Source organism: Hipposideros armiger, unplaced genomic scaffold, assembly GCF_001890085.2.
Source record: "Hipposideros armiger isolate ML-2016 unplaced genomic scaffold, ASM189008v1 scaffold_19, whole genome shotgun sequence".
Lineage (NCBI taxonomy): Eukaryota > Metazoa > Chordata > Mammalia > Chiroptera > Hipposideridae > Hipposideros > Hipposideros armiger.
Genome location: NW_017731369.1, coordinates 3,667,669 through 3,693,623, shown reverse-complemented (window position 1 = coordinate 3,693,623; position 25,955 = coordinate 3,667,669). Strand labels below are relative to the sequence as shown.

Sequence of the window (25,955 nt, the reverse complement as noted above, 5' to 3'; positions counted from 1 at the left end):
AGACAGCTTGATCTTGGACTTCTGGCCTCCAGAACTGTGAGAAAATCAATGTCTGTGGTTTAAGCCCCCCATCTGGTATTTTGTTATGGCAGCCTGAGCTGACTATCCTAATCTCTAAGAAGACAATCCCCTGGAACAATCACTTTCTGGAAATTCTCGCAAGTATTGGAACTATCCCTGGGACAGTCTTCTGCCTGTTCCACGGGGATCCTCTATCACTCCTCTAACTCCTGACAGCCACTGTGTCAGTCATGTGACTGATATGGGTTGGCTCCCTCTGCCTAGGGTTCTGCATTACCCAATAAATTCAGCCCACTCTGACTGGATCATTTGCCCCTCCAACACGTCTGATTTAGAAAACCTTGGTTTGGGTTTACATTGGCTGCAAATCAGAAAATCTGGGGCAGGGGGGAAACCCTTTAGCGCAGACGACCAACCTAGTTTTCCAATGCCTTCTCCATATGGCATGGGGTTCTTCTGGGTACCCCTCCCAACCATCCCTACCTCAGTCAATGGCAATCTGCCCTTCCTTTTAGCTCAAGGCAAAATTCTCCCAGTCACCATCAATGCCTCTCTGTCTTTCACAGCATACATTTAATCCAGCAACATATTCTGTTGCCTCTGTCTTTAAGACATATCTCACATCCAACCCCTTCTTATCACCTCCACCTTGGCTACTTTAATCTAAGCTCACCCTCTCTCACCTGGCTTATTGCTGTAGCCTCCTGCCTCTGCTTCCACTGCAGCCCACTTTAGTCTACTTCTCACAGTCCTGCCAGAATTCCTGGTGAAAGGCATGTCAGGTTGTATCCTGCCTCCACTCAAAACCTTCAATGCTTCCCATTTTACCCAAAGCCGGAGTCCATACAAAGACCTAGAAGGTCCTGCATGATCTGCCCCTCCCCCTCCTATCTTCCTTAAACATATCAAGCTCACCACCACCCCAGGGCCTTTGCACTTGCTGTCAGGGCTGTTAAGAAGGGGTCCAGGCCCTAGCAGGGGGGGAGAACTGGAGGCACCCCAACAGAAGCAGAACTGCTAAAAATCTTTCTATAGGATTTTCTCTGAGCTCCCTCCCGACTGTCTTTTGTAACGTTCTCTGCCCCCAACCTGGCTGGCTGCTTACCTGTGTGGTTCAATTTCACTGCAGATACCTGCATAGCTCACATCCTTCTCTTTCATCTCGTCTCTGCTTAAATGTGCCCTCTTCACAGAGGCCAGCCCGGAACCGTCATGTATAAAATAGGATATTCTTCACCCCCTGCTTTCCCCACCCTCCTCACCCTGCTTAATGTTATTCAGGGGCATTTATCATCACCTGCCTGCTCTCCTGCTGTGAGTCCTCTGAGAGCAGGAACTCTGGGTCATTGCTTAGTGCCTCGGACAGTATCTGACAGGTCGTAGGAGCTGCATAGTCATCTACTGAATTAACGAGTGTGTATGAACGCGTGACTGAGTGGGGCAGGTGGAAAAGATAAGCACATTTCAAAAAAACAAATGCAGTCCCCGGAAGCAGACTGACTGGAATTAGGACATGCCTTTCTGTCTTCTTGACATGCTGGGAATCCCGGCACCTTTGGGAAAGGTTTACAGTTACGTGCAGCTGCTGAGAGTTAGCCAGCATGATGCCCCCAGCTCGATGGGTCACAGAATAAGACCATCCTGGAGTCATGGGGCTGGGGAGAGACACGCAAATCTTACCATGACAAGTGGATCTTCTGCAGATTAAAAAACATTAATTGCCATTGGTATACACAGTCTGTGTTCAGAAAGGGCTTTCCTTTCTCCCCTCACGCACTGATGGCAGAGCATCCAGGCGGTAAAGCACCAACTTCATTTCCTCCTCCCATTCATCTTTTTTATTTCCAACGTGAAGAGCTAACCTTGCTGCTCTCCCTCTGTAGTGATAACTTATACCTGAACTACTGCTGATCTCTCATGTTAATGAAACTTGACTCTTTTTCTTTTAAGAATGACATGGGCAGGGCAGTTTAACAGCCAGTGTGACAAGACAGGCACTGTATTTAGAGCGGGAAGCGAGGTATTAGCCCCCAGCCCAGCCCTGGTTCTTGGCTTCTTAAGCTTCCCTTGAGAACGTGGCCGAGATGCTAGCACGCACAGGGCATTTTGCAATGGCTGAGTCACTTCTCAGACCTGAAGAAATGGTTCACTCCAAGCCCTAACTCTTCGCCCAAAGGTGAGGATGACAAGATGCACGTGTTCTGTACATCTAACGTTAGAATGAAGAAGGCTGTCTTCCTGTATCTAGGCTGGACATATTTCTCTATGACTTAAAGTTTTATATAGAAAGAAGGAGAAAGCTTTCAAAAGGGGGGTGTTCACTGCCTTAAGATGAATCAAGATTGGTGGAATAAATAGTGTGTCTGGAAGCATTCACTCAACCAGACCCTTCAGGTTGGCTGACATGACAGAGCCCAGGGTCTTCTCTGCTAGTCCAGCCCAGAACCTACCTAGAACCAACCTAGGCAAGAAATAAAGACTGCCGTGGAGATAAAAACTCACTCACACACTCCTGAGTTTTCCCCAGGATTTCAATTCCTATAGAAATCCCACCTCAACAAAGAACAGAACAGCTCAAACTTAAGGGACCAGCTTATGGGAAAAAAACCAGGACCTATTCCTCAGTCCCCATCTCATTCTCCAAGTGGAGATGAACTTGGTCACCAGGATTCCAAGGGGAGGGACCACAGTGCATCAGCAAGCTGATGGACTCTGACATCAAAACACAGGGATAGACTCCCATTCCTCTGCCTCTGGTTATACAACCTCGGGCGTAGCTACTCCACCGCTCTCAGCCTCATTTCTTAAACGCACCACCATGGAAAGCAGAGATGAATTACCAACATCAAAAGGCACACTCAATGTCTATTGAAGCACTTACTAGATACCAGTTCTATGCACATGACATGCAACATTTCATCTTAACAACAGCTCTAGGCAGTAGGTCCTCACATTTCTCCCTTTTTACAGACATGGGAACTGAGGCTCAAAGATTAAGCAACTTGCCCCAAAGTATACAGCTAGTGAAGGGTAAAGGTGATATGAAAACATAGACCCATGTGAGGCTAAAGATGACACTTTTCATCCATGACTTCCTAGACCTGCACGTTCCAAAACAATAGCCACCAGCCCTGTGAGTATTTAAATTAGATTCAACTAAAGTTAAATATGGTAAAAACAATTCAGTTCCATAGTTGCACTAGCCATAGTTCCAGTGCTCAAAAGCCACCGTACTGGGATACCCCCCAATATAGAACATTGTCGTCACTGCAGAAAGTCCTATTGGATCAGACTGGTCTAGTCCTTCTCTGATATACAAAGTGCCTGACTTTTAGTAGACATTAATGAATGTGACATTTAATGATGTCAGAATAGAACTGGGGCGGTTTTTCAGTCTACCTCCACTATGTTAGGTCATAGGGATGATACAGATGGTGGGAAAAAGCTAAAGATTATTGCAGGTTGGGGGTCCTCTTTAATCAGAATAAAAGTCACAATATAACATTGGGAACAGGGTTTCAGAAGAGGCCATTGCAAGTAGAGAGCCCTGAACTTCTAGCAGGCGATGGTCATGACACGTTGTGACGGTGTGAGGTCCCCGTCAGCTTTCTGCGGAGGTGTGCAGACACTGCGCTTCCGCCCTCTCTCAGTGGACACTATTGTGTGCTCAGTGGCCATCTCTCTGGGCTAGAACAGGGGTCGGCAAACTGTGGCTCGCGAGCCACATGCGGCTCTTTGGGTATGTACATGTGGCTCTAAAGTAAAAATGAAAATAAAACTATCATAGTTTCATTTATAAAATTTTTAAAGGGTATTATTCACATAATGGTGATTTCATTTGTTTTATGGCTCTCAATTTTTAAGTTGTTGTGAGGGACAGGATCAGCTTTTCCGTCTCAAAAGTTTGCCGACCCCTGGGCTAGCACTTCCTCAGCTCGTTGTCAGGTACGGAGAAGTTGCCCATGCTGAGCAGACAGGGTGCAGGACGTGCCCCCTCTGTTTCCTCCATCCCACTCGGCCCTGCGTGCTCCCTCCTCGTCCCGACACCTGGGGTTTCCTGTCCCATCACTCTCGCTTCCTTCGCTATCTATTTTTTACAATTAAAAAAAAACTGTGGTTGAATTCATGTAACATGAAATTAACCATTTTAAAGTGAACAATTCCATGACATTTAGTGCTTCACCTTGTTGACCAACCACCCCCTCTATCTAGTTCCAAAATGTTTTCATCATCCCCAAAGGAAACCTCATACTCATTGGCAGTCACTCCCCATTCTCTCCTCCCCGGGGCCCCTGGCAACCAGTAACCTGCTTTCTGTTCCTATCCAATTACCTATTCTAGACATTTCACATCAATGGATTCATGAGCTATGTCACCTTTTATGGCTGGCTTCTTTCACTGTTTTCCAGGTTCACCCACACTGTATGTAGCATGATCAGTACTGTCTTTTCCTGACTGAGCACTATTCCAGTGTATGGATAGAACACATCTATCTCTCCATTCATCAGTTCATGGACTCCCTTACCTCCTGATTTGCTGAAACAACAGGAAGTGGGAGGAGCCTAGTTCCCACAACACTCTTGGAGGAAGTGAATGCCCAGCTGTCTCCAGGATGGTCTTTCTGGAATGGCTGGCCATGCAGCATCTCAGGAAGGCATGCTGGCACCCATCACGCATCTCCACGCTCACTGTTTCTTTCTTTCTCATTAATTAAATATTTTTTTCACCATATTTAAAGTGTAATTTCTATAATGATGAATAGTTTTTATAAGAGAATATTGGTAAAAGGTTTGGTTTTTAAAAGTGTGGAATATGCTGGCTGAATCAGGTGTCTCAACTGCAGGTCTTTAAAATATCTTTATTGTGTCAAATGCGCACTGTGAATTGTAAAGAGGCGATTATAGATTTCAATGTTTCCCAGACTTTCATTGTGTGAGTGAGTGTGTTTGTGTTTGTGTGTGTGTGTGGGGGGGGGGTTAAGGGTCATCTCTCCATTCTTAAGATATTCAGAGAGAGTTTGAAAAGCTATTCTATATTAATATCTGAATCCTTTTCAGGTCCATGTGATGTGGGGGTGAGGGGGGAGGAGGGTTCACACACTACAGAGATTGGAGTGCTTCTGCTAGGCTTAAAATAGGTACATTTGGAATCACGAATTAAATATCTTAAATGCATTTAAATGCAAATTATTTCCGAATTAATCATAGAAGCGACATAAAATGTCATGAGTTTAAATTGCAGTTTAATGGTAACAACTCATAACATAACACAATATCCATTTGGAAAATACCTGAATCCTTCAGTACTTCACAGCAAACAAGTTTGAGGTTCCCAAAGGCAGAGAGTCAAACAAAACAAAACAAAACAAAACAACAACAAAAAACAGTATCTCTGAGAAATGCACATTCCAGCATATATCCTCAGTGTGTGAGTGTGTGTGTGTGTGTGTGTGTGTGTGTATATGCTAACACTTAAAATATAATCTGCTTAAATGTGCCGTATAGTTGGAAATTGTGTCTCTGAATAATATCTACATAATTTTCAATAAAAATAAACGCAGTAAATTCTCTAAATCTTAGGGTACCTAAGACAAATGGCCTTTGCTGGAATTCGTTTTCCCTCAGGAGTAAGGAAATGGAATTTGTCTTTTGTGATGAGGAAAAAACCAAAAATTAAAAACGCCACATTATAAAAAATGAACACGGGTGTGTTCTGCTAGACCTGTCTTACTGGCTGCTTCTCATAATTTGGTGGTGGTGGGGGGGACCGCTAGCCAGGTGGAGCGCCAACATGCCAAGATTCTGCTAAAATGAGGTCTGGTGGGTTAAGACATGACTTGGTTAGATGGGAGGTGCCCATGTTTGAGCACACAGAGCTCCCAGCAACCCTACAGCGTGGGTTTTGCTATCCTCACTTACACCAGGGGTTCTGGGCAGCGGCACCATTAGCGTTTGGGGCTAGATCATTCTTTGTGGTGGGGGCCATCCTGTGAATTGTAGGATATTAGCAGCATCCCTGGCCTCCACTCCCTGGATGCTCGTAGCCTCTCTCCCCGAGTTATGGCAACCAAAAATGTCTCCCAACATCACCGACTGTCTCCTGGGGGCCAACGTCATTCCTCATGTAGAGCCACTGGAAAACAGCGAGCAAAGGCAAGCATTTAAATGATGCGTGGAGCCTGGGCTCCGGACGGGGAGGACGTGGGCTTGTCACTCAGCTCTTTCACCTTCCGGCTGGACCTGCTTCCTGAAACTTCCCGGAGCTTCATTTCTCCAAATGAAAAAATGCACAAAAACAATCTGTGCCTTCAAGGTTCTTAGGAGAAGCTCCTGAGGGGACAGCTAATGTGTTCTGTCCATTCTCAGATCCCTTGTGCCCCAAACACTGTGGCTGGAATGCTAGTGGGCACTTAAGTGTGAAGAGGTAGCCTAGGAAATGCACTTGATCTGAGCCCAGCAGGGTCAGTATGTAGTCAAGTATAGCTACTGCTGTAAGTTGCACTGGGGCAGGGACCTGGACTTGGAGCTGCCTGGTTCCGATGCCTGAGTACTTTCCTCTAAAGTGAAGACTAGGTCAGGGCCAGGTGTGCTGGGACCTGCCTACCTAGGCTGAGTAATCAATACTCCATCCAGTCTCGCTGCCTCTCCAGTGGGTAAGAGGGCCTCAGGGCGGGTCTCTATCTGGGACTCACCTCATGCTAGGTGATGGACCCAAAATAATTCTGAATCTGAGATTGGTCCAAACACAAATGAAAATCAAGTGTCCACCCATTCCTTGATTCTCACTTGGTCTGAAGAAAATGGTCATCACAAAACCCCAAGATGACCCTCAAGAGAAAGGAGGAAGATGCAAAAGCGGCCTGGACAGTTGAGCTCTGGTAGGAAAACACAGGAGAGAGACGAGACGACACACGACAAACTGCCTCCCGCCCTTCATAGAGAGCTGCTGCGGGTCTGCGGAGAGTCACTCCTCCCTCTAGTCAGCACCCTATTTGCAGTCAGAAGAAGAGGAGAGTCCCTTGCTTACACTGCTGACTATAGGATTGTCTGCAGTTTCTCCAGGTGACTGCAGCTGGCACCAAAGGTTAAGATCATCCATCACTTACCAGCTGTGTGACCTTGCATTATCTGCTCTATTTCCTCATCTATAAAATGGGGTGTGGTGATAGGTGGAGTGATGGCCTCCAAAGATGTCCACCTCCTTGTGCCTGTGAATATGTTAGGTCTCATGGCAAAGGGGATTAAGGTGGCTAGTAAGCTGACTTTAAAATCAGAGGATTATCCATGTAATCATAGGGTCCGTCAGTGTGGGACAGGGAATGGGCAGAGAGAATCAGAAAGATGTCAGTGTCAATGTTAATGTCAACTCAGCATCGCTGGCTTTAAGGGCAGAGGAAGAGGTCACGGGCCAAGGACTGCGGGTGGCCTCGAGAAGCTGGGAAAGGCAAGGGAAGATGATTCTCCCCAGAGCCTCCAGAGGAACCAGCCCTGCCTGCTGATACCTTGATTTTAGCTCACTGAGACCCATAGTTAAGAAGTAAGACTTCTTACCTCCAGAATTGTAAGATAATAAATGTGTGTTATTTCAAGCTATCAAGCTTGTGGTCATTTGCTACGGCAGAAATAGGAAACTAATAAAGGTACCCAAGTCATTGAGTAGCTCTAAGGATTAGTGAGATAGTGTCTATAAAAGACTGAGCAAAACCCACAGTGTCACCATGAGCATTGTCTTGTATTACTCAGAGTCAGAGGCCGCACAGCCCACAGGCGGGACAGCTCCTACGCTACAGGCAGCTCAGCCTGCACCCAGCTTCCTGAGTGATGCTCTGAAGGGGGAGGTGCTGGGAAAAAGAAGCAATGGGAAACTTTATCTCTCATGCTACATCTGCACAGTCATGCCCGCTTTGCAAAGCCTTTCCCCAACCACTATTTCATTTGCTCAAGAAGCAGCGTACAGATGAACTTGAGCAGCCCTTGCCCTTGATCTGGAAACGTGTGTTCGCCACAAGCTGCCATGGGAATGCCTCTGGGGAGCCTGTCCCAGAACGGGCTTAGCTCACCTCTGGGCCCGACAGCATTGCCATCATAGAAGGGCGACACACATGTAGCCTTCCCTCTGAAATTTCCAGAGAAGTGAAATTTACAAGCTCCCTGTTGGGACTGACTATGATCTCAAAAACTCCTAAAATCAGCTTATTAGAGGATGGCGGAGCTGCCAATTCCTGAGGGGTGTGAGGGCCCATCTAGTCCAGGGCGCCGCACACTTATTCTGCAAAGTGGCAGGGAGTACATGCTTCTGGCTTCCAGGGGGCCTACGCTGTTGCAGCTCTGCTATTGTAGTGTGTAGATTTCATGATGATACTCTGCAAGAAAAGCTCAAAAGGAATAGAAAACACACTCACAGCTAACTGTGAAATGCCAGTCACCCAGTTTTCTGAGCCATTATGACCAGCAAGACCTCTGCCTCTGACCTACCACCTTTACCTGTGCTATCATCCCCCAGGAGTTCATGATCAACAGTGCGCACCCCAAGCCAGGAGGGTACGATCAACTTCGAAAGAGCACAGGGCCCGCCTGTCTTCTGTCAAACACCGTCAGCAGGTCTTGGATCCCACTAGTGCTGTCTGACATGCTCGGCCATCACTCAATGAGGCTGGCCTCTCTCCCTCGGCTTCCACTCTGTTCCACTTTCGGGGTGCCTGGTCTGGCGCATTGAACAAGGTTCAGTTTGACCCCCAGAGCATGAGGGAGTGAGTGTCCATGAGTGACAGGACACAATGAAGTCCTTTTTAGAGAGCACGTAATCTTTCCATCACGGCACCAGAAAAGATGGACTTTGCCTAAAAGAGCCCATTATGCAAACTTCTGCCCTTTCGGAAGAAAGAAAAACAGCACGGAAATGATCTTTTGGCGCCTAATGCCTTACTGTGAGGAAAAGATAAGCCTTCATAATAAAGATCTTAAAACAGATGCCAATCAAATGAATCAACGGCTAACAGCTCTGGCCAACCGTGTTTAATAAATAATTTTGAGACGGCCTACCAATAAACCCTAGAGAAGAAAGAGCTAAAAGCTTGGAATTTGAACAGGAATTGTGCACTTGGCCTGGAGATGGAGTCCAACTAAATGGGAAGGACAGGCAACACACAGAGCTGTCTGCCCCCCTTCCAGGCATGAATTTAGAATATACGGTGTTTTCTCTTGTCTGGAAGGGCGCGTTAAGACTGAGCTTAGTTAGGGACAGCAGAGCTTTATCTTTTATCTCTTTCCCCCAGTGGCGGGTAGGTAGTGGATTCTCAACCAATGAAAGCACTTTTGAATTCATTTCCAATTCATGGCAATTTGAATGTTATTGTTGACTTGCTCACATAAATCTTATCTCCCTGAAATGCAAATTGGATGTAACTCCCTTGCTGAAAAACCCTGGTAGGCTTCCTTAGAATAAAATCGAAACTCCTGACCCTGCCCTGCAAGGCCTGGCAGGACCTGGCCCCTCGAGTTCTGCTCCCCATCTCTTCCCAATGAACAGTTTATATCTTCACTATGCGTTTGGATTCGCTTCCCAGGTCTTCCTGGGTGCGAATGCCATTTATCTGATATGTGGCACTCCGGCTTCAGAGACCCAAAGATAGGACTCGCTGCCTCTCACTTGTCCTCTGTCTTCTGCTGGCAACCAGGGCAGCCTGTGCAAAATCCTAATCTGATCATGTCACTCTTCAGCCTAACATCTGCCCATCTCAAAGCGTATTATGTCTAAGCGCATTCCTTGGCACATGGGTCCAGCCTTCCTTGCTGGTGGAGTTCGTTTGCTGTCTCCCGCATGAGCCCCACTTTCCGTCTGCTCGGGAGGTGTCTTAAGCTTTCTTCTGTCCCATCTCCCCGGAACACTCTCTTGCCCTGTTCCCTGCCTTGTGACCTGGCTAACTCCTCTCATTCTTGAGCACTTGCTTTGATGTCGTATCCTCTGGAAGGCTGTTCTTAGCCCTACCTTTCCCCATGGTGATGTAGTTGTCTTGTGACAAATCATTGTCCCCAGCTAGAATCCTCATGAGCTTTACAAGGACAGGGACGGTACATCTTGCTCGCGGTGCCCCAGAAATGAACACAGGCCTTTTGTTCAAGCCAGACAAATGGTGGAGTGAAGAATCCATGTTGTTATTTTCAGGTCCTCTAAAAGGTCAGCATGACATATGGGGTCTGTCCCGTGAGCACTGTAGGATATTGAGTAACATCTCTGGCCTTGACCCACTAGATGCCAGGAGCACCACTCCCTCCAGTTGTGACAATCAAAAATGTCTCTGGACATTGCCAGATGTCCTCTGGAAGGCACAATCACCCTAGTTGAGAATCCCTGATGTCAAGAATACCTGAGAGGGGAGGATAGCATTTCTGTCTTCAGATTTCCCATTAGGCCTACCCGCAAATGCCACCTCTCAGTGAGGCCTGCCTGCCACATAGCCTCTCCTGTCACTCTCTGTATCTTTCGTTTGCTTTATTTTTATTCCCAGCATTTATAACCACCTGACATGTTATATCCTCATGAATGTCTGTTTATGGCCAGAGTTCTACGAAGCAGGGACTTGGTGGTTATTCACTGAACCTTGATATGGTAACTGGCATGAGTTAGGCATCACATCAGTGTCTTCCGAATCATTCAAACTTGTGGTTGTTCTGAATCCTGCCTGATGCGGTTGCTGGGTGTGCTGGCCTAGATGTGCACGCATTATTTTGGGGGTCCCAAGTTGCCTCTCCCTAGTGCTGCCCCATTTCCCTCTAGCTCCCTCGGCTGGAAGAGAAGGTTCAGCTGGCAAAAGGGAATGCTCCTCCATGCTTTTCTTTTTATCCTGGGATTTTGCACACAGATTCTTCCAGTTTCAGATTTATAGTGGCAATGTGGAATGCTCCAATGAAATATTAAGCAGTGGGCTGGCCAGAATTGAGATGGGCAACTTGGAGGTCCGCACCTCCCAGCCTCAGATGAGGACATGGGTCACGTTTAAACCCCATCACAGGGACTCAGGATTCTGATCTGCTCAAGAGGAGCTCAGGCTCCTTGGTGGTATTATTCCCCAAGTATCTCCTGGGAGGGCCAAAGCTGGCTTCCCAAGGTCCTCCTGATTGATGTCAGCATCTTCCTCCCTTGTCTGGGCCACTCAGAAAGCTTCACCATGGTGACCCACCCCCTAATTATCAACCCTTCTCATGCCAAGGTGCTGCAGGGGTCTTTGAGGGGGGAGATAGCTTGCATTCCAATTGCATCATCCTTTGCCACTTGGCATCACAGCCGCAGTCCTTGAACCTAGAATCTATCCAGCCTTTTGTGATTGGTTTAATTAGCTTTTTTGGTACTCATATCCAATTTTTCACAGTATCTCATAAAAAAATTTTTTTTATCATTTTCTGCCCTCTAACCCTAGAATGTCAAACCCCAAAGAGCAGAACAGCCTGCTCCTGTCTTCTGTCTTCTCTTTTGCTCCTCTCTCCTCCAAGTCCATGCCCCTTCTCTTCCCTCCTCTGATCATTTTTACCAAATGGAAAAAAACAAAAACAAAACAACAATCTTTATGCTTATCGTCGAATGCAAATAGTTGAAGAGTGAGTGGCAGGAGCTAGGAACGGACGCCTTGTTTGTGCTTCCAGGATATGGCCCCAGAGGAGTTGGCCACGATGCCCATTATCAAGGAATAACAAAATATCAACGATGTATTTCCAGGGCTGGGAGTTACAGTCATCAGCCAATTATTTAACTTGTTCTTATTTATAAATTTAGCAAGTTAGATAAAATGGGGCTAAAGGCTCTTGCAGTTCTCATGTATTGTGATTCTTCAGCACCTCGGGGGGGGGGGGAAATGCTGCCAAGTCATTTGAAAAAGCAGCCATGTTGAAGTAGATTTTGTTGCAGTTAGATAACTAAAAAAAAAAAAAAAAAAAAAGGAAAAATTGATCATCACACATTCATTCATTCCATGAATGCGAGGTAGGCCCAGCCTATGGGGCAGCCGCCTCTGATGCGAGGCCCAGTGTGGGGAGGAGAGGGTGGAGGGAGGGACGCAGGGTTCTCCCACCTGCCAAGATTCAAGTTGAAGCTCTTCTAAGCTAATGAAGTTTAGAAAAGTACGTTTCCATAGACCTGAGTGAGGAAGCAGCTTTGCTTAGTGGACCAAATAAATAATCAGGCAGGAGCACCTCGGCGGTCTAATCCAGGTATGCGGCTGCCTCAGCGATGTCGTTTCACTTCTTCATGCCTCAGTTTCACCAGCTGCACCTGGCAGATAAGGCCAGGGCGCAAAACGAAGTGCCAGGAAATGCGAAGAGCTGAACTGGAAAGAGTCAGATGGAGATGCTCGGAGGTACTGGGGTGGAGAGGCTGCCACCAAATCCTGAATTATTATTTTCTGAAGTGAGTCAGGAGACAACCCATTTCATTTGTTTATCAAATTCAAATTCTCTGCTTTTCAATTTTTTAAATGCTTGTGTCGAAAGAGACATCGGAAAGTAGTTAGCTTCAGAGGGTCGCTCAGAGTCAAGCAGTTGATTCAGGGGAAATAAGATCTTTGATTTTTCTACTATTAAGTGTTAGAAACTCCTATGTGTATTATCTCATTTGATATTCACAACAGACCTATCCGGTTGGTGCCATTCCTAGTTACGAATCAACTGGAGTATATTAATAGATGGGTTACATTAACTCAGTGGTTCTCAAACTTGGCTTCACAGTGGAAACGCCTGGAGGGTTTTATCAACATACTGATACTTGGTCCCGGTCCAAGATATTCTGATTTAATTGGTTTGGAGGGCAGCTTAGGCATCAGAGGTTTTCCAGTCTCCCCAGATGATTTTAATGTGCAGCAAAGTTTGAGAACCATAAGTCACATACACAAGGTTATAGATCTAATAAGACAGAAAAAAGCTGGTTCTGCTGAGCACAGGGTCAGCTTCCTCCTGTCAGGAATGGTCTCAGCCTGGACCAGCTAAAATCTTCAGAAGACATTTCCATATCCTGCCTACAAGGTTGGTTTCTGAGAAATAAGCAAACACTCAGCGACATGGCATTCAACCGTCATCCAAAGTCTAGACAGGATGGAGCAAAGCAACCTGGGATAAATCGGCCCAGCTCTCAGGACCCATTAACAAAATAAAAACAAAGGCAGCTTTGAAGAGTATAGATTGGATTTAGAGGGCTTTCAAAACGATGTACCAGAGCACCTGGAGAAATAAGCACCTTTAAGGCACAGATGTATTACCCCAGCAGGGCCGTAATGGAACTGGTTCAAAGGCCACCTTCGCCGAGGCAAATTAATGAATCAAGCCAGCTGCAGTGATGTTAACACTTAGAAGTGTTTTCAGACCTGGGGTTCTCAAATGTCAGTCAGCCATCAGAGCCACCTCGGAGTCTTGTTAACACCCAGAATACGGGGCCAGGGTTTTTTTACCCAGTAGGTCTGAGGTGGGGGCCTGAGAATTTGCATTTATAACAAGTTCCCAGATGCTGCTGCCAGGCTGGGGCCTACAGTTAGATGATTTCCTTCTAGGAAATGACACACAGGGATACTAACATCGAACAGTTTAATGGCTAGCTGGATGCCTAGCAAGGGCTTTCACCTCAATTTCCCCTGCAGGGAGCCTCCCCTACACAGCGGGCACTCAAGGCGATGGCTCCCAATTCCAGCGCACTTAGTAAGTGACCATACTGAGCGCCACCCTTATTAGTTCCGCTTACTAACTATGACACCACTATATGGTACTGTAATCTTGCCCTCATTCTAAAGATGAGGGAACAGAGGCTGAGAATTATTGAACTCGCCAAAAGTGACACAGTATTAAGACAAACCATGAAATGGCCAATAGTCACCCTTTTCACCTATAAAAATGGCAATTTTGGGCCAGCTGAGTGGCATGTTGGTTAAGAGCTGGCTTGGGATGCCAGCTCTGAGAAGCAGTGCCCCGGTTCAGATCCCACATGAGGGCCAGTGACACTGCCCTCTACAGCTAAGATGATGAACAACAGCTCCACCTGGAGTTGGGCTGCCGTGAGTTGCTGGTGATGGTGTAGGCTGCAGTAAAGCTGCAGGGGGCTGCTGTAAAGCTACCATGAGTGGCCGGCAGCTGGTGTGAGCTGCCAAGAGCCACCATGAGCAGCCGTCCAGAGGCTGGCAACCAATCTGCCTCACCCGGAAAGAGTGCAATGATAATACGAACATGGGCCAGTGAAGCAACATCCTCCACAACTAGACTGAAGAACAAAAAAACAGCAACTTGTCTGTTCTCCTTCCCCCAATTCCCCAATAAAATCTTTTTTAAAAAAGGCAATTTCATATGGTTCCTCTGATAGCAGAGTCAGGAGTCTAACCTCAGTTAGGTCTGATTCCAAAGCCTGAGCTTTCACCCAAGTTCTCTCGCTCTTTCCCAGGCCATGTGTGTTATTGATGGAAGGGACTGTGTTTATAAGAAGTCAAGGTCATAGGTGTGAAGCCACCCTCTCCAGAACTTGGCCTGGTTACCTGTCCACACATAGCCATGTCTATCGCTGACAGTCTGTAGGAATAACATTCTCCTGGTGACATGGCTGATGTTGATGACAACACCCACTCCAGGCCCCATGCCACCTCAGCTAGAGTCCGTCATATGATAAGTGCTTCCCTGCAGACATCTCAGCGTGAGACTTGGGGATGGAAATGACAGACATAGGCAGTGGCTCTGCTTTAGGGATCAGAGGTCCTGGAAAACATGGTGTTTGAGTCACCCGGCTCTTCTAGGCAGAGTTGCCACCACCCAGTTCTGAGCATCACAGGAGCAGAGTGACAGGGAGAGGTGGCAGTGATGACTCCACTAGAACAGTAATTCTCAGCTTGGGGCAATTTTGCCCCCACAGAACCATGGGAAGAATCTGGAAACATATTTGATTGACAAGTTTGGGAGTGGGGTCCTACTGGCATCTAGGAGACCAGGCATGCTTCTAAACACCCTGCAACACACAGGCCAGCCCCCATTGCAAGGAATTATCCAGCCCCAAATGTCAATAATGCTGAGATTGAGATACTAGAATAGTATAATATATGGCTGGGTATTTCCTATAGCACCACCATTTCCGGTAGTGTCACATGATGATTGGGTCCTTTCGGCAATTCTATAAGCTATTTGTACCCTTTAGTGAATCCCGTTCTCTGTATATTAGTTGGAGAGGATTTTGTTGACTACCCCCAAGAATCCTGACTAAGAAAGATGGCCATGGGATGACCATGCTAGAGGATGAAGAAGGATGTAGCCTGTCCCTACAATCAAGGGCTGGGGGAGCATTCCAAGTACAACTATTACCAAAGGTAGCATGATTCCATCAAAGTAATGCATGCCATCGTTCATGTAGAACGTGGACATTATCAAGAAGAGGTTAATCACCTAAATAACTCTCTAATCTGGGTAAATCTACATCTCTCAATTGTCTTACAATCACTAACATTATGATACTGCATGACAGCAGCATTTTTCACCTTGATGTATTTCCTGCCAAATTGTCTTGGAGCTACAGAGGGGTTAGAACTGGGGCAGAGCCATGTGCATGAAACACAGGAGCAATGGTACCCTCCGCTGCCAGGTATATTCCAATTGTATGGCAACACAACCACAAAGTCCAAACTCATCCAGGAAATTGGCTTGAAGGAGAGCAAATTATATGCCAGAATGTGTGAACAAATACTCAAAAGGAGACAATGAAATCCTGCTCATATTCTGAGGCCAAGAACTTGTGGTTCCAGGTACCAGTTCTATAATTGAGAATGATAACAGTATTAAGCTTATTTTATGAAGATTGAATGAGATCATTGAGGCATTTAGCATGGAGCCTTGGCACATTGTAAATGTTCAATAAATATTAACACTGACATTAATAACAATAATGTATCTTGGGCACTGCTTTGGCCCTCAGATAACACATAGGTAAAGACATGATAATAAAGCAATTTCACAGGTATGTGTATGTAGAACTCTAGAGAGTGCTTGGGTATTTAATAGGTGTTCAATAAATGTTAGCGCTCTCTCTTTCTCTCTCTCTCTCTTTCCCTCCCTCTCTCTGTCTGTCTGTCTCTCTGTCTCTGTCTCTCTCTCTCTCTCTCTCTCTCTCTCTTTCTCTCTCTCTCTCTCTCTCCTTCTGAGTGTTCCTTTCTTCTCTCACCCACTTCTTCCATTCCCAGTTCTCGACACATCTACCACCTTGGACAATGGATCAGGGTGAAGGCTTGTCTGTGACACCTGCCCACTGCCATTGCCCCATTTCCTGTTTTACTTCTCATCGACTGCTGAGTCCATCCCAAACCCTCCACCAACCCCCAGCTGCCTAACAGCCTCTGTCTCCCACTGCACCCCAGTCCCTCCATATTGACAGATTTGCAGGCGGCAGATTATAGTCACAGTGTGAGGGAATCATTACCACCTGCTAATATTTTTATAGAATTTCATAAACTTGGTCATTCATGAATCATTTACAGTACTGTATTCCAAGGAAGAGTTCACAAATCACTCAAATGCTGGCAAAATGTATAATAATGAGTAATATTTCAGGAGGCTTTGCATTAATATGTCAGCTTCCAATATTGCAGGAGCTAAGTTATTTTGCCAGGTGCCACTTCGGGTCAGAAGCTTGGAAAGCCCTTTTGGGAGCTGGGGTAGGGAGAGTGGGCAGGTGGCCGTGGGTCATGGACGGGATGGTATTTAAAAAGAAATATAACAGATCAGCCAGCCACTCAAACCCCCTTCCCAGCTTGAATATGTGGAGGTCCTGGGAAAGAGGGCTAGGAATTTGCAGATTAGATGTCAGAGCCTAGTTGGGGGTAAAATAGGAAAAAGCGTTTCTTAGCAATTGAAAATGCAGGGCTTTGGAGGTAGAGATAAATGGATATGGAATCCAGATTCAATACACAACAGCTGGGAGACCTTGAAAAAAGTTCTTTAACAGTTACTTGCTTATCTGTAAAATGGTGTTAGCACCTACTTCTTAAGTCTCTTCTGTGAAATGGATTAAGTAAGAGAATGTATATGAAGTGATTAGCACACTATCAGCCATGTAGTGTTCAATAAGCAGTAGCTTTAATGAATGGTAGACATCCAGGGGCCCAAGGACAAATTTATCCCCAATGGTTTATCGCACAAATGCCCGAGGCTTAGTTCAGGGTGCTTTCTTGTTGGATTTGGGAAATGTTAACACAATAGCATGGGTTTGCGTGAGAGTAGCATTTAACTTTAAAATAAACAACATTCGAGCGATTATAATGGCAAATCCATTTACCCACATGTTCTCTTCTTTTTAAACTTGCAAGACAGGAAACTCAAATGTGGGAATGGCAGACCTAGGATTCGGCTCTTTGAAGAAGCCAGTTTGCTACCCACCCCAACGACCATCATGGACACCCTGGATCTAACGGGACTACTAAGAGCGTGAGTTATTTCTTAGGTATTTAAATGGACCTGTACTGCAACCTTCTTGCACCCAAAGTGCATTAACAAGAGAGTAACCTGGAACTCATTAAATCCAGAAATAGGAGAACCAAACAGAGCAACAGGGGACCTTCCTCCACAAGGACATAAAGAAAAAAGGATCAAGACTGAATAGAAGAGCAGGAGGCAGGGGGGAATGTGGCACTGGAAACTGGACCCTCCTGAGGCCAGTGGAGAGTGGCTCAGAGACAGGCCGCAGTATTATCACCAAGCACCAGCTCTGGGCATGTCACCACTGGGCATGGTGTGGCTCTGTGCCACACGGAAACCAACCACACAAGAAACAAGGCACAAGGGGCTGGCCGAGTGGCTCAGTTGGTTAAGAGCTCGCTTAAGAGCTTGAGCTCTGAGCAACAGCAGTTCGATGCCTGGCCCAAGCTGAGCTGCCGCTGGCAGGATGGCTCAACTAAAAAAAAAAAAAGAAGAAAGAAAAGAAACAAGGCACAGCTTCCGGGCACATCACTTGTACACACCAGTGAGGAACTGAAATCTGTTGATTTTGAAACGAGGTCTTGGCACTAAAATGAAAGCTGCAGGAAGGCGGGGAACCTGGAGCCTTCCTTCCCCCCATATTGCCCTACCGCTTTGGAGGGCCTGCCTCGCCCTGCAGGTACTCAGTCAAATGCATGTGGACAGAAGGAACACATCAATCAATCCATCCATTATGAAGTACATTATGAAACTATAAAGCGAACTCAAGATTGCTTGAGGGAAGCTCACGCTGGAGATAGACTGCAACTCAAGGGTCCTTGGAGTTTTCATTTACCTTCCTTTGCTTTTCGCATCATTACCCTCTCACCCAAGTAGTAAGATTATACAGGGCTTCTTCTGTTTCTGGCACGGGTTCTCTATGCTTGATATGTATTAACTCATTCGGTCCATGAAAATCCTATGAGATCGGTAGTATTATTATTCCCATTTTGCAGATGAGAGAGTTGAGGCGGACACCCTGCCCAAGTTCCCATAGCTAGTCCTTGACAGCCATGATTTGAATGCAGCCAATGCGGTAGCAGGCAAAATTATGTTTTTAACTTCCATGAGACTGTACTATATGGTTTCGCTTGAAGGAAAAACACAAGCTGCTCCAAGCAACAGATCAGGCTCTCTTCTACCAGCTGATTTACAATGACTGGTTAGCAAACACAAATAATGTCATCTTTTACAATCCCGAGTGGCACTAGTGCTATCCCCACTTTACGGGTGAGCGTCACAAGATCAGAGGGGGTGAGTGGGTTGCCCAAGATAACACAGCTCGGTAAGCAGTAGTACTGAGACCTGACCAGCAATTTTCTAACCCCAGATCCCGTGTTCTTAATCACTGTTATCACCCAGGTATCACTTAGAGAAAAAAATAAAATCACCTGCATTAAAAACAAACATGTGGTTTTCATTTAACCTTAGCCCCTGAGGCCTTTGCGAACCTTAGAAAGAGGCCGCCCTCTTCCGGTAGACATGCCTGTAGTGCAGGGCGGCTCTCTGTTAGGGAACTGTGGGCTGGGCCAGAATTTCCTCATTCCTCGGTCATCCCCTTTGCGCAGTAAAAATCCCTGCACAGTCCTATGTGACCGCCGTGCATTCAGCTTGGCGGGGGCCGGAGGAAAGGGATGCGTCAGGATTCGCAAATTCTCCGTAAAGGAGTTTCTGACGGGCATCTTTGGTACCATCCAAGCCAGCGGGTTGACCAAAGGGAGTGAGTGGCCTTCTCCTCACTCCCTCTCAATCCTTGAGTGTTGGTGTTCGGGATCTTTTCCCTGCCCCTGTGACTGTCCCCTGGCGTCTCTCCCTCAGGGGAATGTCTCGCTGTCCCTGGAGATCAAGGTCATCTCCGTCTAAGGACAATGTTCACACCAAGGCAGGCCCTGGAAACGGCGCCCAGGAGTCTCTCTCTGACTCCCCAAAAGGGGGACTTTCATTTTTAAGCCACTTCTGGATCCCACAAACAGCAGATAGAATGAAGGAATTCGCCAGGGATACATCCCACGTCTCGCTCAGCTCTTCACGCAGCTCCTGCGGGGTCACCTCCAAAGGCACCTCCCAGCCTCTCACGCACCAGTTCTCACGCCTGGCAACCAGCCCTTTCCACTTCCTCTGATTCATGCTCATCCTGTTTCCAGGCTACAGAACGCTCCCAAGAAGACCTCTGCTCATGTACTGTTGATCTTGGACCCCTTTAATCCGTCGGGGGGGGGGGCTTGAGATGCTGCTTCATCCAGGAAGCTCTCTCTGATACTTAAAAGAGGGGCAGCAGAGCTATGATGTTTGGTTCATGTCAGGATAGAAGGAAAAACCCCAAGTCTTTGGTAGGTATCAACCTTCTCATGGGTGAAGGCTGGAAACTGATATTCAAAACTTGGGGAACTTCACTAAAATATTTTTTGAAATATTCAGGTAAAAACTAATATGAGGGGCTGGGAATTATACTAAACATTTTCAAAAATAATTTTATTCCATCTTTTATGGTCCGTAGAGGAGACAGCACTTTCCCTACTTTGTGGATGAGAATCACATGACCAGAATGGGTAAGTGGGTTGCCTGCGATCACACAGCTCAGGAAACCAGAGTGCTGAGACGTGACTAGAAACTGGCTACCCCAGGGCTCTTATTCTTCATCACTATGCTATGAGATTATAAAATTTGTTGTCTCCTTCGTTCCCTGTGTCTGAAAATGAATGGATGTTTCCATGACAGGCATGGGACGAGAAGAGCGCGTCCGCCCCTAGCCTGCTGTTGGCTTTTCCTGCAACAGCTGGCTCTGACATCTGCCAGCTCGCCTCTAGTTCTGTCAAGGCCAGTGGACTGGGAATTTCTGAGGGCACCAACGTACAATGTCTATAACCACCAGATGTCCCCCTGGGTGTATGCTAAGGACCCACTGTTCACCCTTTGGCGATCTCTCACAGATGAGACGCCCCGCAGACACTCACAGCATCTGCCCTTTGGCAAAGCTTCTGAGAGGGAGGCCTGGGTGGCACCCTCATCTTTCCAGGACCCTCAAACACACTGCTCAGCATGAGATCTGCTGGCGGGTGGGGCTTCTACAAACTTCCATCATGCCACTACCCTATATTTGTCCAGCTTGAATGCCTCTGGCATCCTCACGCTAGCTTCTCCTCCCTGGAAACTCATAGCAATCCAGCTGGGTAGGTAGGCAAGTGTTCCTGGCCTTGTACGGCTGGGGTCCTGGGGACCAGTGCTTACGTGGTCTTCCCAAAGGCAACAGCTCATAGTGACTGAGAGGGCTAGACCCAGAGGACCTGTTTCCCAGCCGGGGCAGCTGACCTTCCCATGCAGTGTTCCTCCACCCTGTCTGCAGAGAAGGAAGAACACGGGATTTGAGGGCAGAGGCAACAGTGTTGTTGAAAGGGAATGGGGACGCTCTTAGGTGGTGTTTTTACCAAGAAAACCAGAGATGCCCAAACCAGCTCCAGTAACTGCCAGCATCTCCTGACCCCAATCCAGAGAAATGCACACATGATGGGCAATGGAGACGGGAAGCAAATGTGCTGGCACTGTATCCCATGGAGAGCTTTTCCTGAAAATTACTGGGAACGCATTCTCATTGCTCAAAGAAGAAGGTTACTATGCTCGGCGGAGGCTTGGGTCTGTCACAGGCTGTGAGCGAAAACCTGTTTTGGGGGTGTGGTAGAGAAGGGGTAGAGGACTGAGCTTATATGAGATTTACTGCTCACCCCAATATCTAGGTGCAACTGCTTTGGTCTCTGCATCCTGAATAGGTATTGATTTCTGAAACTATCCTTTCACAAATAGCCTTTTATTCTCCACACAGAAGTACTTTAAGTACATTATAAAAAATAATCAATAACACCCAAACACAGCCATGAACACTTGGATTTTTTTTCCCCCATCATGTTTCTTCACAAACATACACCCATCATGACGTGCGAATACTCGATCCGTCATGAGGATTCCATGTGTGCCTGTGTGTCTGCTTCCATTCGATATCCCGAGTCCCATATAACTAGAACGTCTTCAAAAATATTTTAAATGGTTGTGCCAAACTTCCTTGCAAAATTGTGTTTTAGATTTAACTACCCTATTTCTGAATATTTAGCAATTGAGTCCATATTAAGGGTCATGTCCTGCTATAACATCATATTATATAGTCTTCCTCTTTCCTTAGGTCAGATTTCTACAAGTAAAACGTTCACGGTTCAAGGGTCTACACCTTTTGCTGCTTTTGATTACCACGCTGGTTTCTGGAAAGCCAAAGCCGTCCTAAGGGTTCTGACCTCCTCTGAGGTCCCCGCAGGTCCCCCGCTTTTTGGTCGCCAGTGCCCAAAGTCTCCCACAGGCCGGCGGGGCTCCACTGATGACACAGGGGCCCCCACTGTTGCCCTGCTGGGGTTCAACGCCACTCAGCTCCCACAGAGGTACATTTAATGCCGCACAGCCCCGGGTTTGATGAAGCACAGAAATAATGAGCTCAGTGGAAAAAAAAAAAAACCCAATCTTTGAAAGCCGCGGCTCTGCACGCAGGGTGGGCACTTGAAGGGTACTCACCTGATAAGTAGCAATCATTTCTCTGTCCAAGGGCCGTGTCACAGAGACACTGCCGGTGTTCTCATTGATTCTGAAAATGCCTTTAGGCTCTTGATCCACTCCCTTTCCCGTGAGCCGGAACCTGGATCCTTCCCGTCTGTCACTATCGACTACCTGGTCAGAGAAACAGTGACATTTAAGACTCTGGCACACAGAGAAAGCACATTAAACGCATGCCTCAATGACCAAGCCACTCATCACAGGTGCTAACACAAAGGTTTTGATGAACTTGAGTCAAGTAGCATCACCAAAATTAGTATCACTGCTTAACACCTCTCATCCTAATATGCAAATCTTTGCAGCTGATAGCTGGGGAAGCTTACCAGCACTGGGGTGACATATAGTGATGGATCTAGGAGGGAAATAGCTCCAGGAAGTTCAAGGTTGGACATTCATATTGTTTTTAACTCCCAAGAAACAGATGTATGTTTTTTTTTTCCCTGCAAGCTAGACCAAATAGGCAATGGAAAAAGCAACGCCATTTATTCAACAATCCTATACCAGGTGGGCGTCGTTTCAGGTTCTCGGTATTTACATATAGCTCGTCATCAATAGCATCACCTGCCCCATTGTCTACCAGGTACTAGGCACAATGCGGAGGAAGCCATTTTGCACACATTAAAAAAAAAAATCCTCACAACAATGCCGGGTCAGGGGACATTATTATTCATATTTAATAGGTGAAGCCACTGAGACACAGGGAGTTAAGCATGCTGGCCATGGTTACAGCTATTAAAGAGATGAAGCCGGAATTCAGAGCCCATCTTCCATTTCTCTAGAGACATTGCTAAGGAACACTGCCATTTCTGAATTTACTTAAAGATAATTCCCTGCAGGTTGTTAGCCTTGCTTTGACATGTGAAGAATCAATTCAGAAGATAAAGATGGAAGAAGGTATTCCCAGGCAGAGGAAACAGGTCAGACAGAGGCAGCAGGCAGGTGAGAGAGAGGCTAGAAAATTCCAGAAACTATGTCACCAGCATGGTTGGAGTAGAGGTGAGGCTGAGGTAATTAGGAAGCAAATCAGTTTTATTTTCTTTATGGCACTCCAAGGTGTCCAGCTGAAGGGAGAACTACTATTTGCATAAATCGGCTTGAGGGTTTGCCCAAGTAGTCATCCATATTTAAGGTCACTATATCATTGATATCTGGAAGCATTAATTTGGTTATGATAAAAGTCAGGAGCGCAGTAGACATTCGGAACTTACAGATAAAAGAAAGCTGATGTGGATCCAGCTGTAATCAACTTACAAATGAACCGGCGCCTATTGGAGGCTAGTCAACCTCGTCTGGAGAGTTTAGGTGGCCAGTCCAGGAAACGTACCTTCTAGTGGAGTCAGCTCCACTCCTGTGGGGCCATGTCTGTGCCCACCAAGCCTGCAATTCCAGTGGGTGCCACCAGGTGGCAGTGGTGCCTAAGGCAGCATGACGCTCAAGACAAGGTTCCTCTGCCATGACAGTTGAGTGAGAGCATGCCACAGTGCCATACAACAATATGGCTTTTTTTTTCCGATTGAAAATATTCTTTATTGAAACACACTGAGAGTTTTGATGAAATACCAATTACCTCTGTTTGAGTTTTAAGATTAATAGAAAATATCATCTAAAACGAGACTAAAACTAAGGTACGTGGTAACTCCTGATGTGAAGAATTACTAGTCACTGCTTGACTTGATTTAATCCAACTGCCATTCTCCCCCCTGACCCACTCACTACCCCGCTGCTTGGAAGCGCCATGAGGGCCACGGCCTCAGCACACTGGGCTCAGCACTGAATGCAGTGCCTGGCACAGTGCCTAGTGCATAGCAGGAACCAAGGCCACTGTCTGTGTAATGACGAGCACCACTGTTCAAACATATGTCCCAGTCCTAGCTTGGCCAAGGATCAACCGTGTGACCTTCGGCATGGTGCTTTGCTTCTAGGGCTCTCCATTTCCTCATCTGTAAAATGAGAATAACACTCCTTATTTCCCAGGGTTGGCGAGCATGTAATGAGACAGGGTGTGCAAAGTACAGGTCTAGGCACTTAGAAGGGATTCCATAAGTCATAGCTAATGCTCGCAATAATAACAGTAGTAATCATAACAAGATTATGCCGTGTTGCTAACCGGGAAGGCTTTACCTTCAGGCATAAAAACATCTCAGCCATAATATTTTATTAAAAAAAACCCTAAGGGAACAAATTTCCTCTTCACAAACCTATCTGGTTTGAGAAAAGTAGTGTTCTGGAAGCACCTACTGCGGGAAGGGGCAGCTGAGCAAACGCTGCTCTTCACTGTCACCTACACGTTTACTGTCACTCCCCTCCCCTTCCAACCACGTCAGCCCGAATGGGGCTTAAAACCTCTTCCTCTTGCTCTCCTAAGCACACCCAAGAGGTAGGCCCTCCCCAAAAGGCCATATTCATCTAGAGGACAATCTCCTGGGAAATGAACTTGGGAAATCTGCAAGAGCTCTGGAGCTATCATGCTTCCCAAGAAAGGACTTCTGGCCCCATCCGTCTACCAGACATGGGCGACTGGTGAGGACCTGCAAGGAAAGCCTTCTGTACCCAGATCTTTTCTTAACCCTTCCCTGCTCAGGAAGGGTTGGGGGTACAGCACCACAGACCTTCTGGTGGATATAGGGTAGGAGATGATCCTGGAAGCTCTTTTGGGGCAAATATCCCCCCCCCCATTTTTCCACCTGCCACTCAGCATGGAAAGCTGAATTCTAGACTCATACATTTTCCTGGGGCCACTGTCCTCCTGCTGTCAAGGTCACGTCTGGGTCATTTCCTTGCTCTCTCTTGGAGAGCTTGACTCACTTGAACTCAGAGAAGTAGGGTTTTGCAGAGAAGACGCTGTTTAATTAGCACTGGCCGCTGGATTGGATTTAAATGACTTACTCCCCAGGGAAGGAGCATGTCCCCGCTGTGAGCACCTCTGCTTAGCACTGCACAACATCTCTCTTTCTCAATAATCTTGTGTCTTAAAGGCCTGGCTTTTAATGTATCTGTGGACCTGCCTCCTGGTCCTCAGAGCTGTGTCCACTTTGAAATGACACCCGCAGCCATACCAGGTACGGTGCCCCCAGACTCAGGAGGTTTATGGGGCCAGCAGCACTGGGAGGTGAGGGGTTTCATTCTCCCTAGAACAAAGGTCTCAAGATGTGCTTCCCTGGACCAGAATAGGTATCACCTGGGAACTTGATAGAAATGCAAATTCTCAGGCTGCACTCAAACCTCCTAAATCAGAACCCAGGGGGATGAGGTGGGGCTGGGCAATCTGCTTTAACAAGCTCCCCAGGATGGCTCTGCTGCTCCTGATGCCCACCCGAGTTTGGGGACCACTGATGTTGACAGATGTCAGCATTATCCACATTTATCACAACTGGCGGGGGTTTCCACATCTGGAGCCTTCTGATGAGAGAACGCCTGGGTCTGCTTGCTACCTTCTCCCTAGACCAATTTTAAACATATAACACTATTAGGGATTCATTTCAAAACCTGTTTTCTAGAACGCCAGTAAAGCAGAGTTGGTACATCTCCAATGCCAACATTTCTACATGCGTCAAAGTCATCCCAGGAATCGGGGGATCCTTGGAGAGGAAAGCATGGGAGTGGGGCTGACTCTCCAGGGGAGAGACTTGGCTCAGTTTAGATTCACGCATTGCTCACCAACTCTTGGTCCCCAGGTTGGGTTTCAGAGGGACCCCAGCCCACTTCATCCTCGCTAAGCTGAGGCACGGCGGGAGGTGTGCAACGGCCATAAACCCAAGGAGGACCTCAGCCACACATCAAAGCATATATTCCCTGCAAGTGGGTTTCCAGGCGACCTTTATTGTACTCTATTAAACTCCTGAAAACTGTCCAGGTGCTACTCCACGGCTCTGGTCCCCAGGGCTGGGG

At 46.8% G+C, this 25,955-nt stretch overlaps 1 protein-coding gene across 1 annotated transcript in view; it reads right to left on the bottom strand.

The window, feature by feature from the left end:
- The window catches only part of CDH13 (cadherin 13), a 1,116,573-nt gene that overhangs the window by 522,601 nt on the left and 568,017 nt on the right, over window positions 1–25,955 (bottom strand). The window contains exon 5 of the mRNA XM_019634915.1: window positions 22,029–22,181. Coding sequence (XP_019490460.1) covers window positions 22,029–22,181 — 153 coding nt within the window. The remainder of the gene's footprint in view (window positions 1–22,028; window positions 22,182–25,955) is intronic.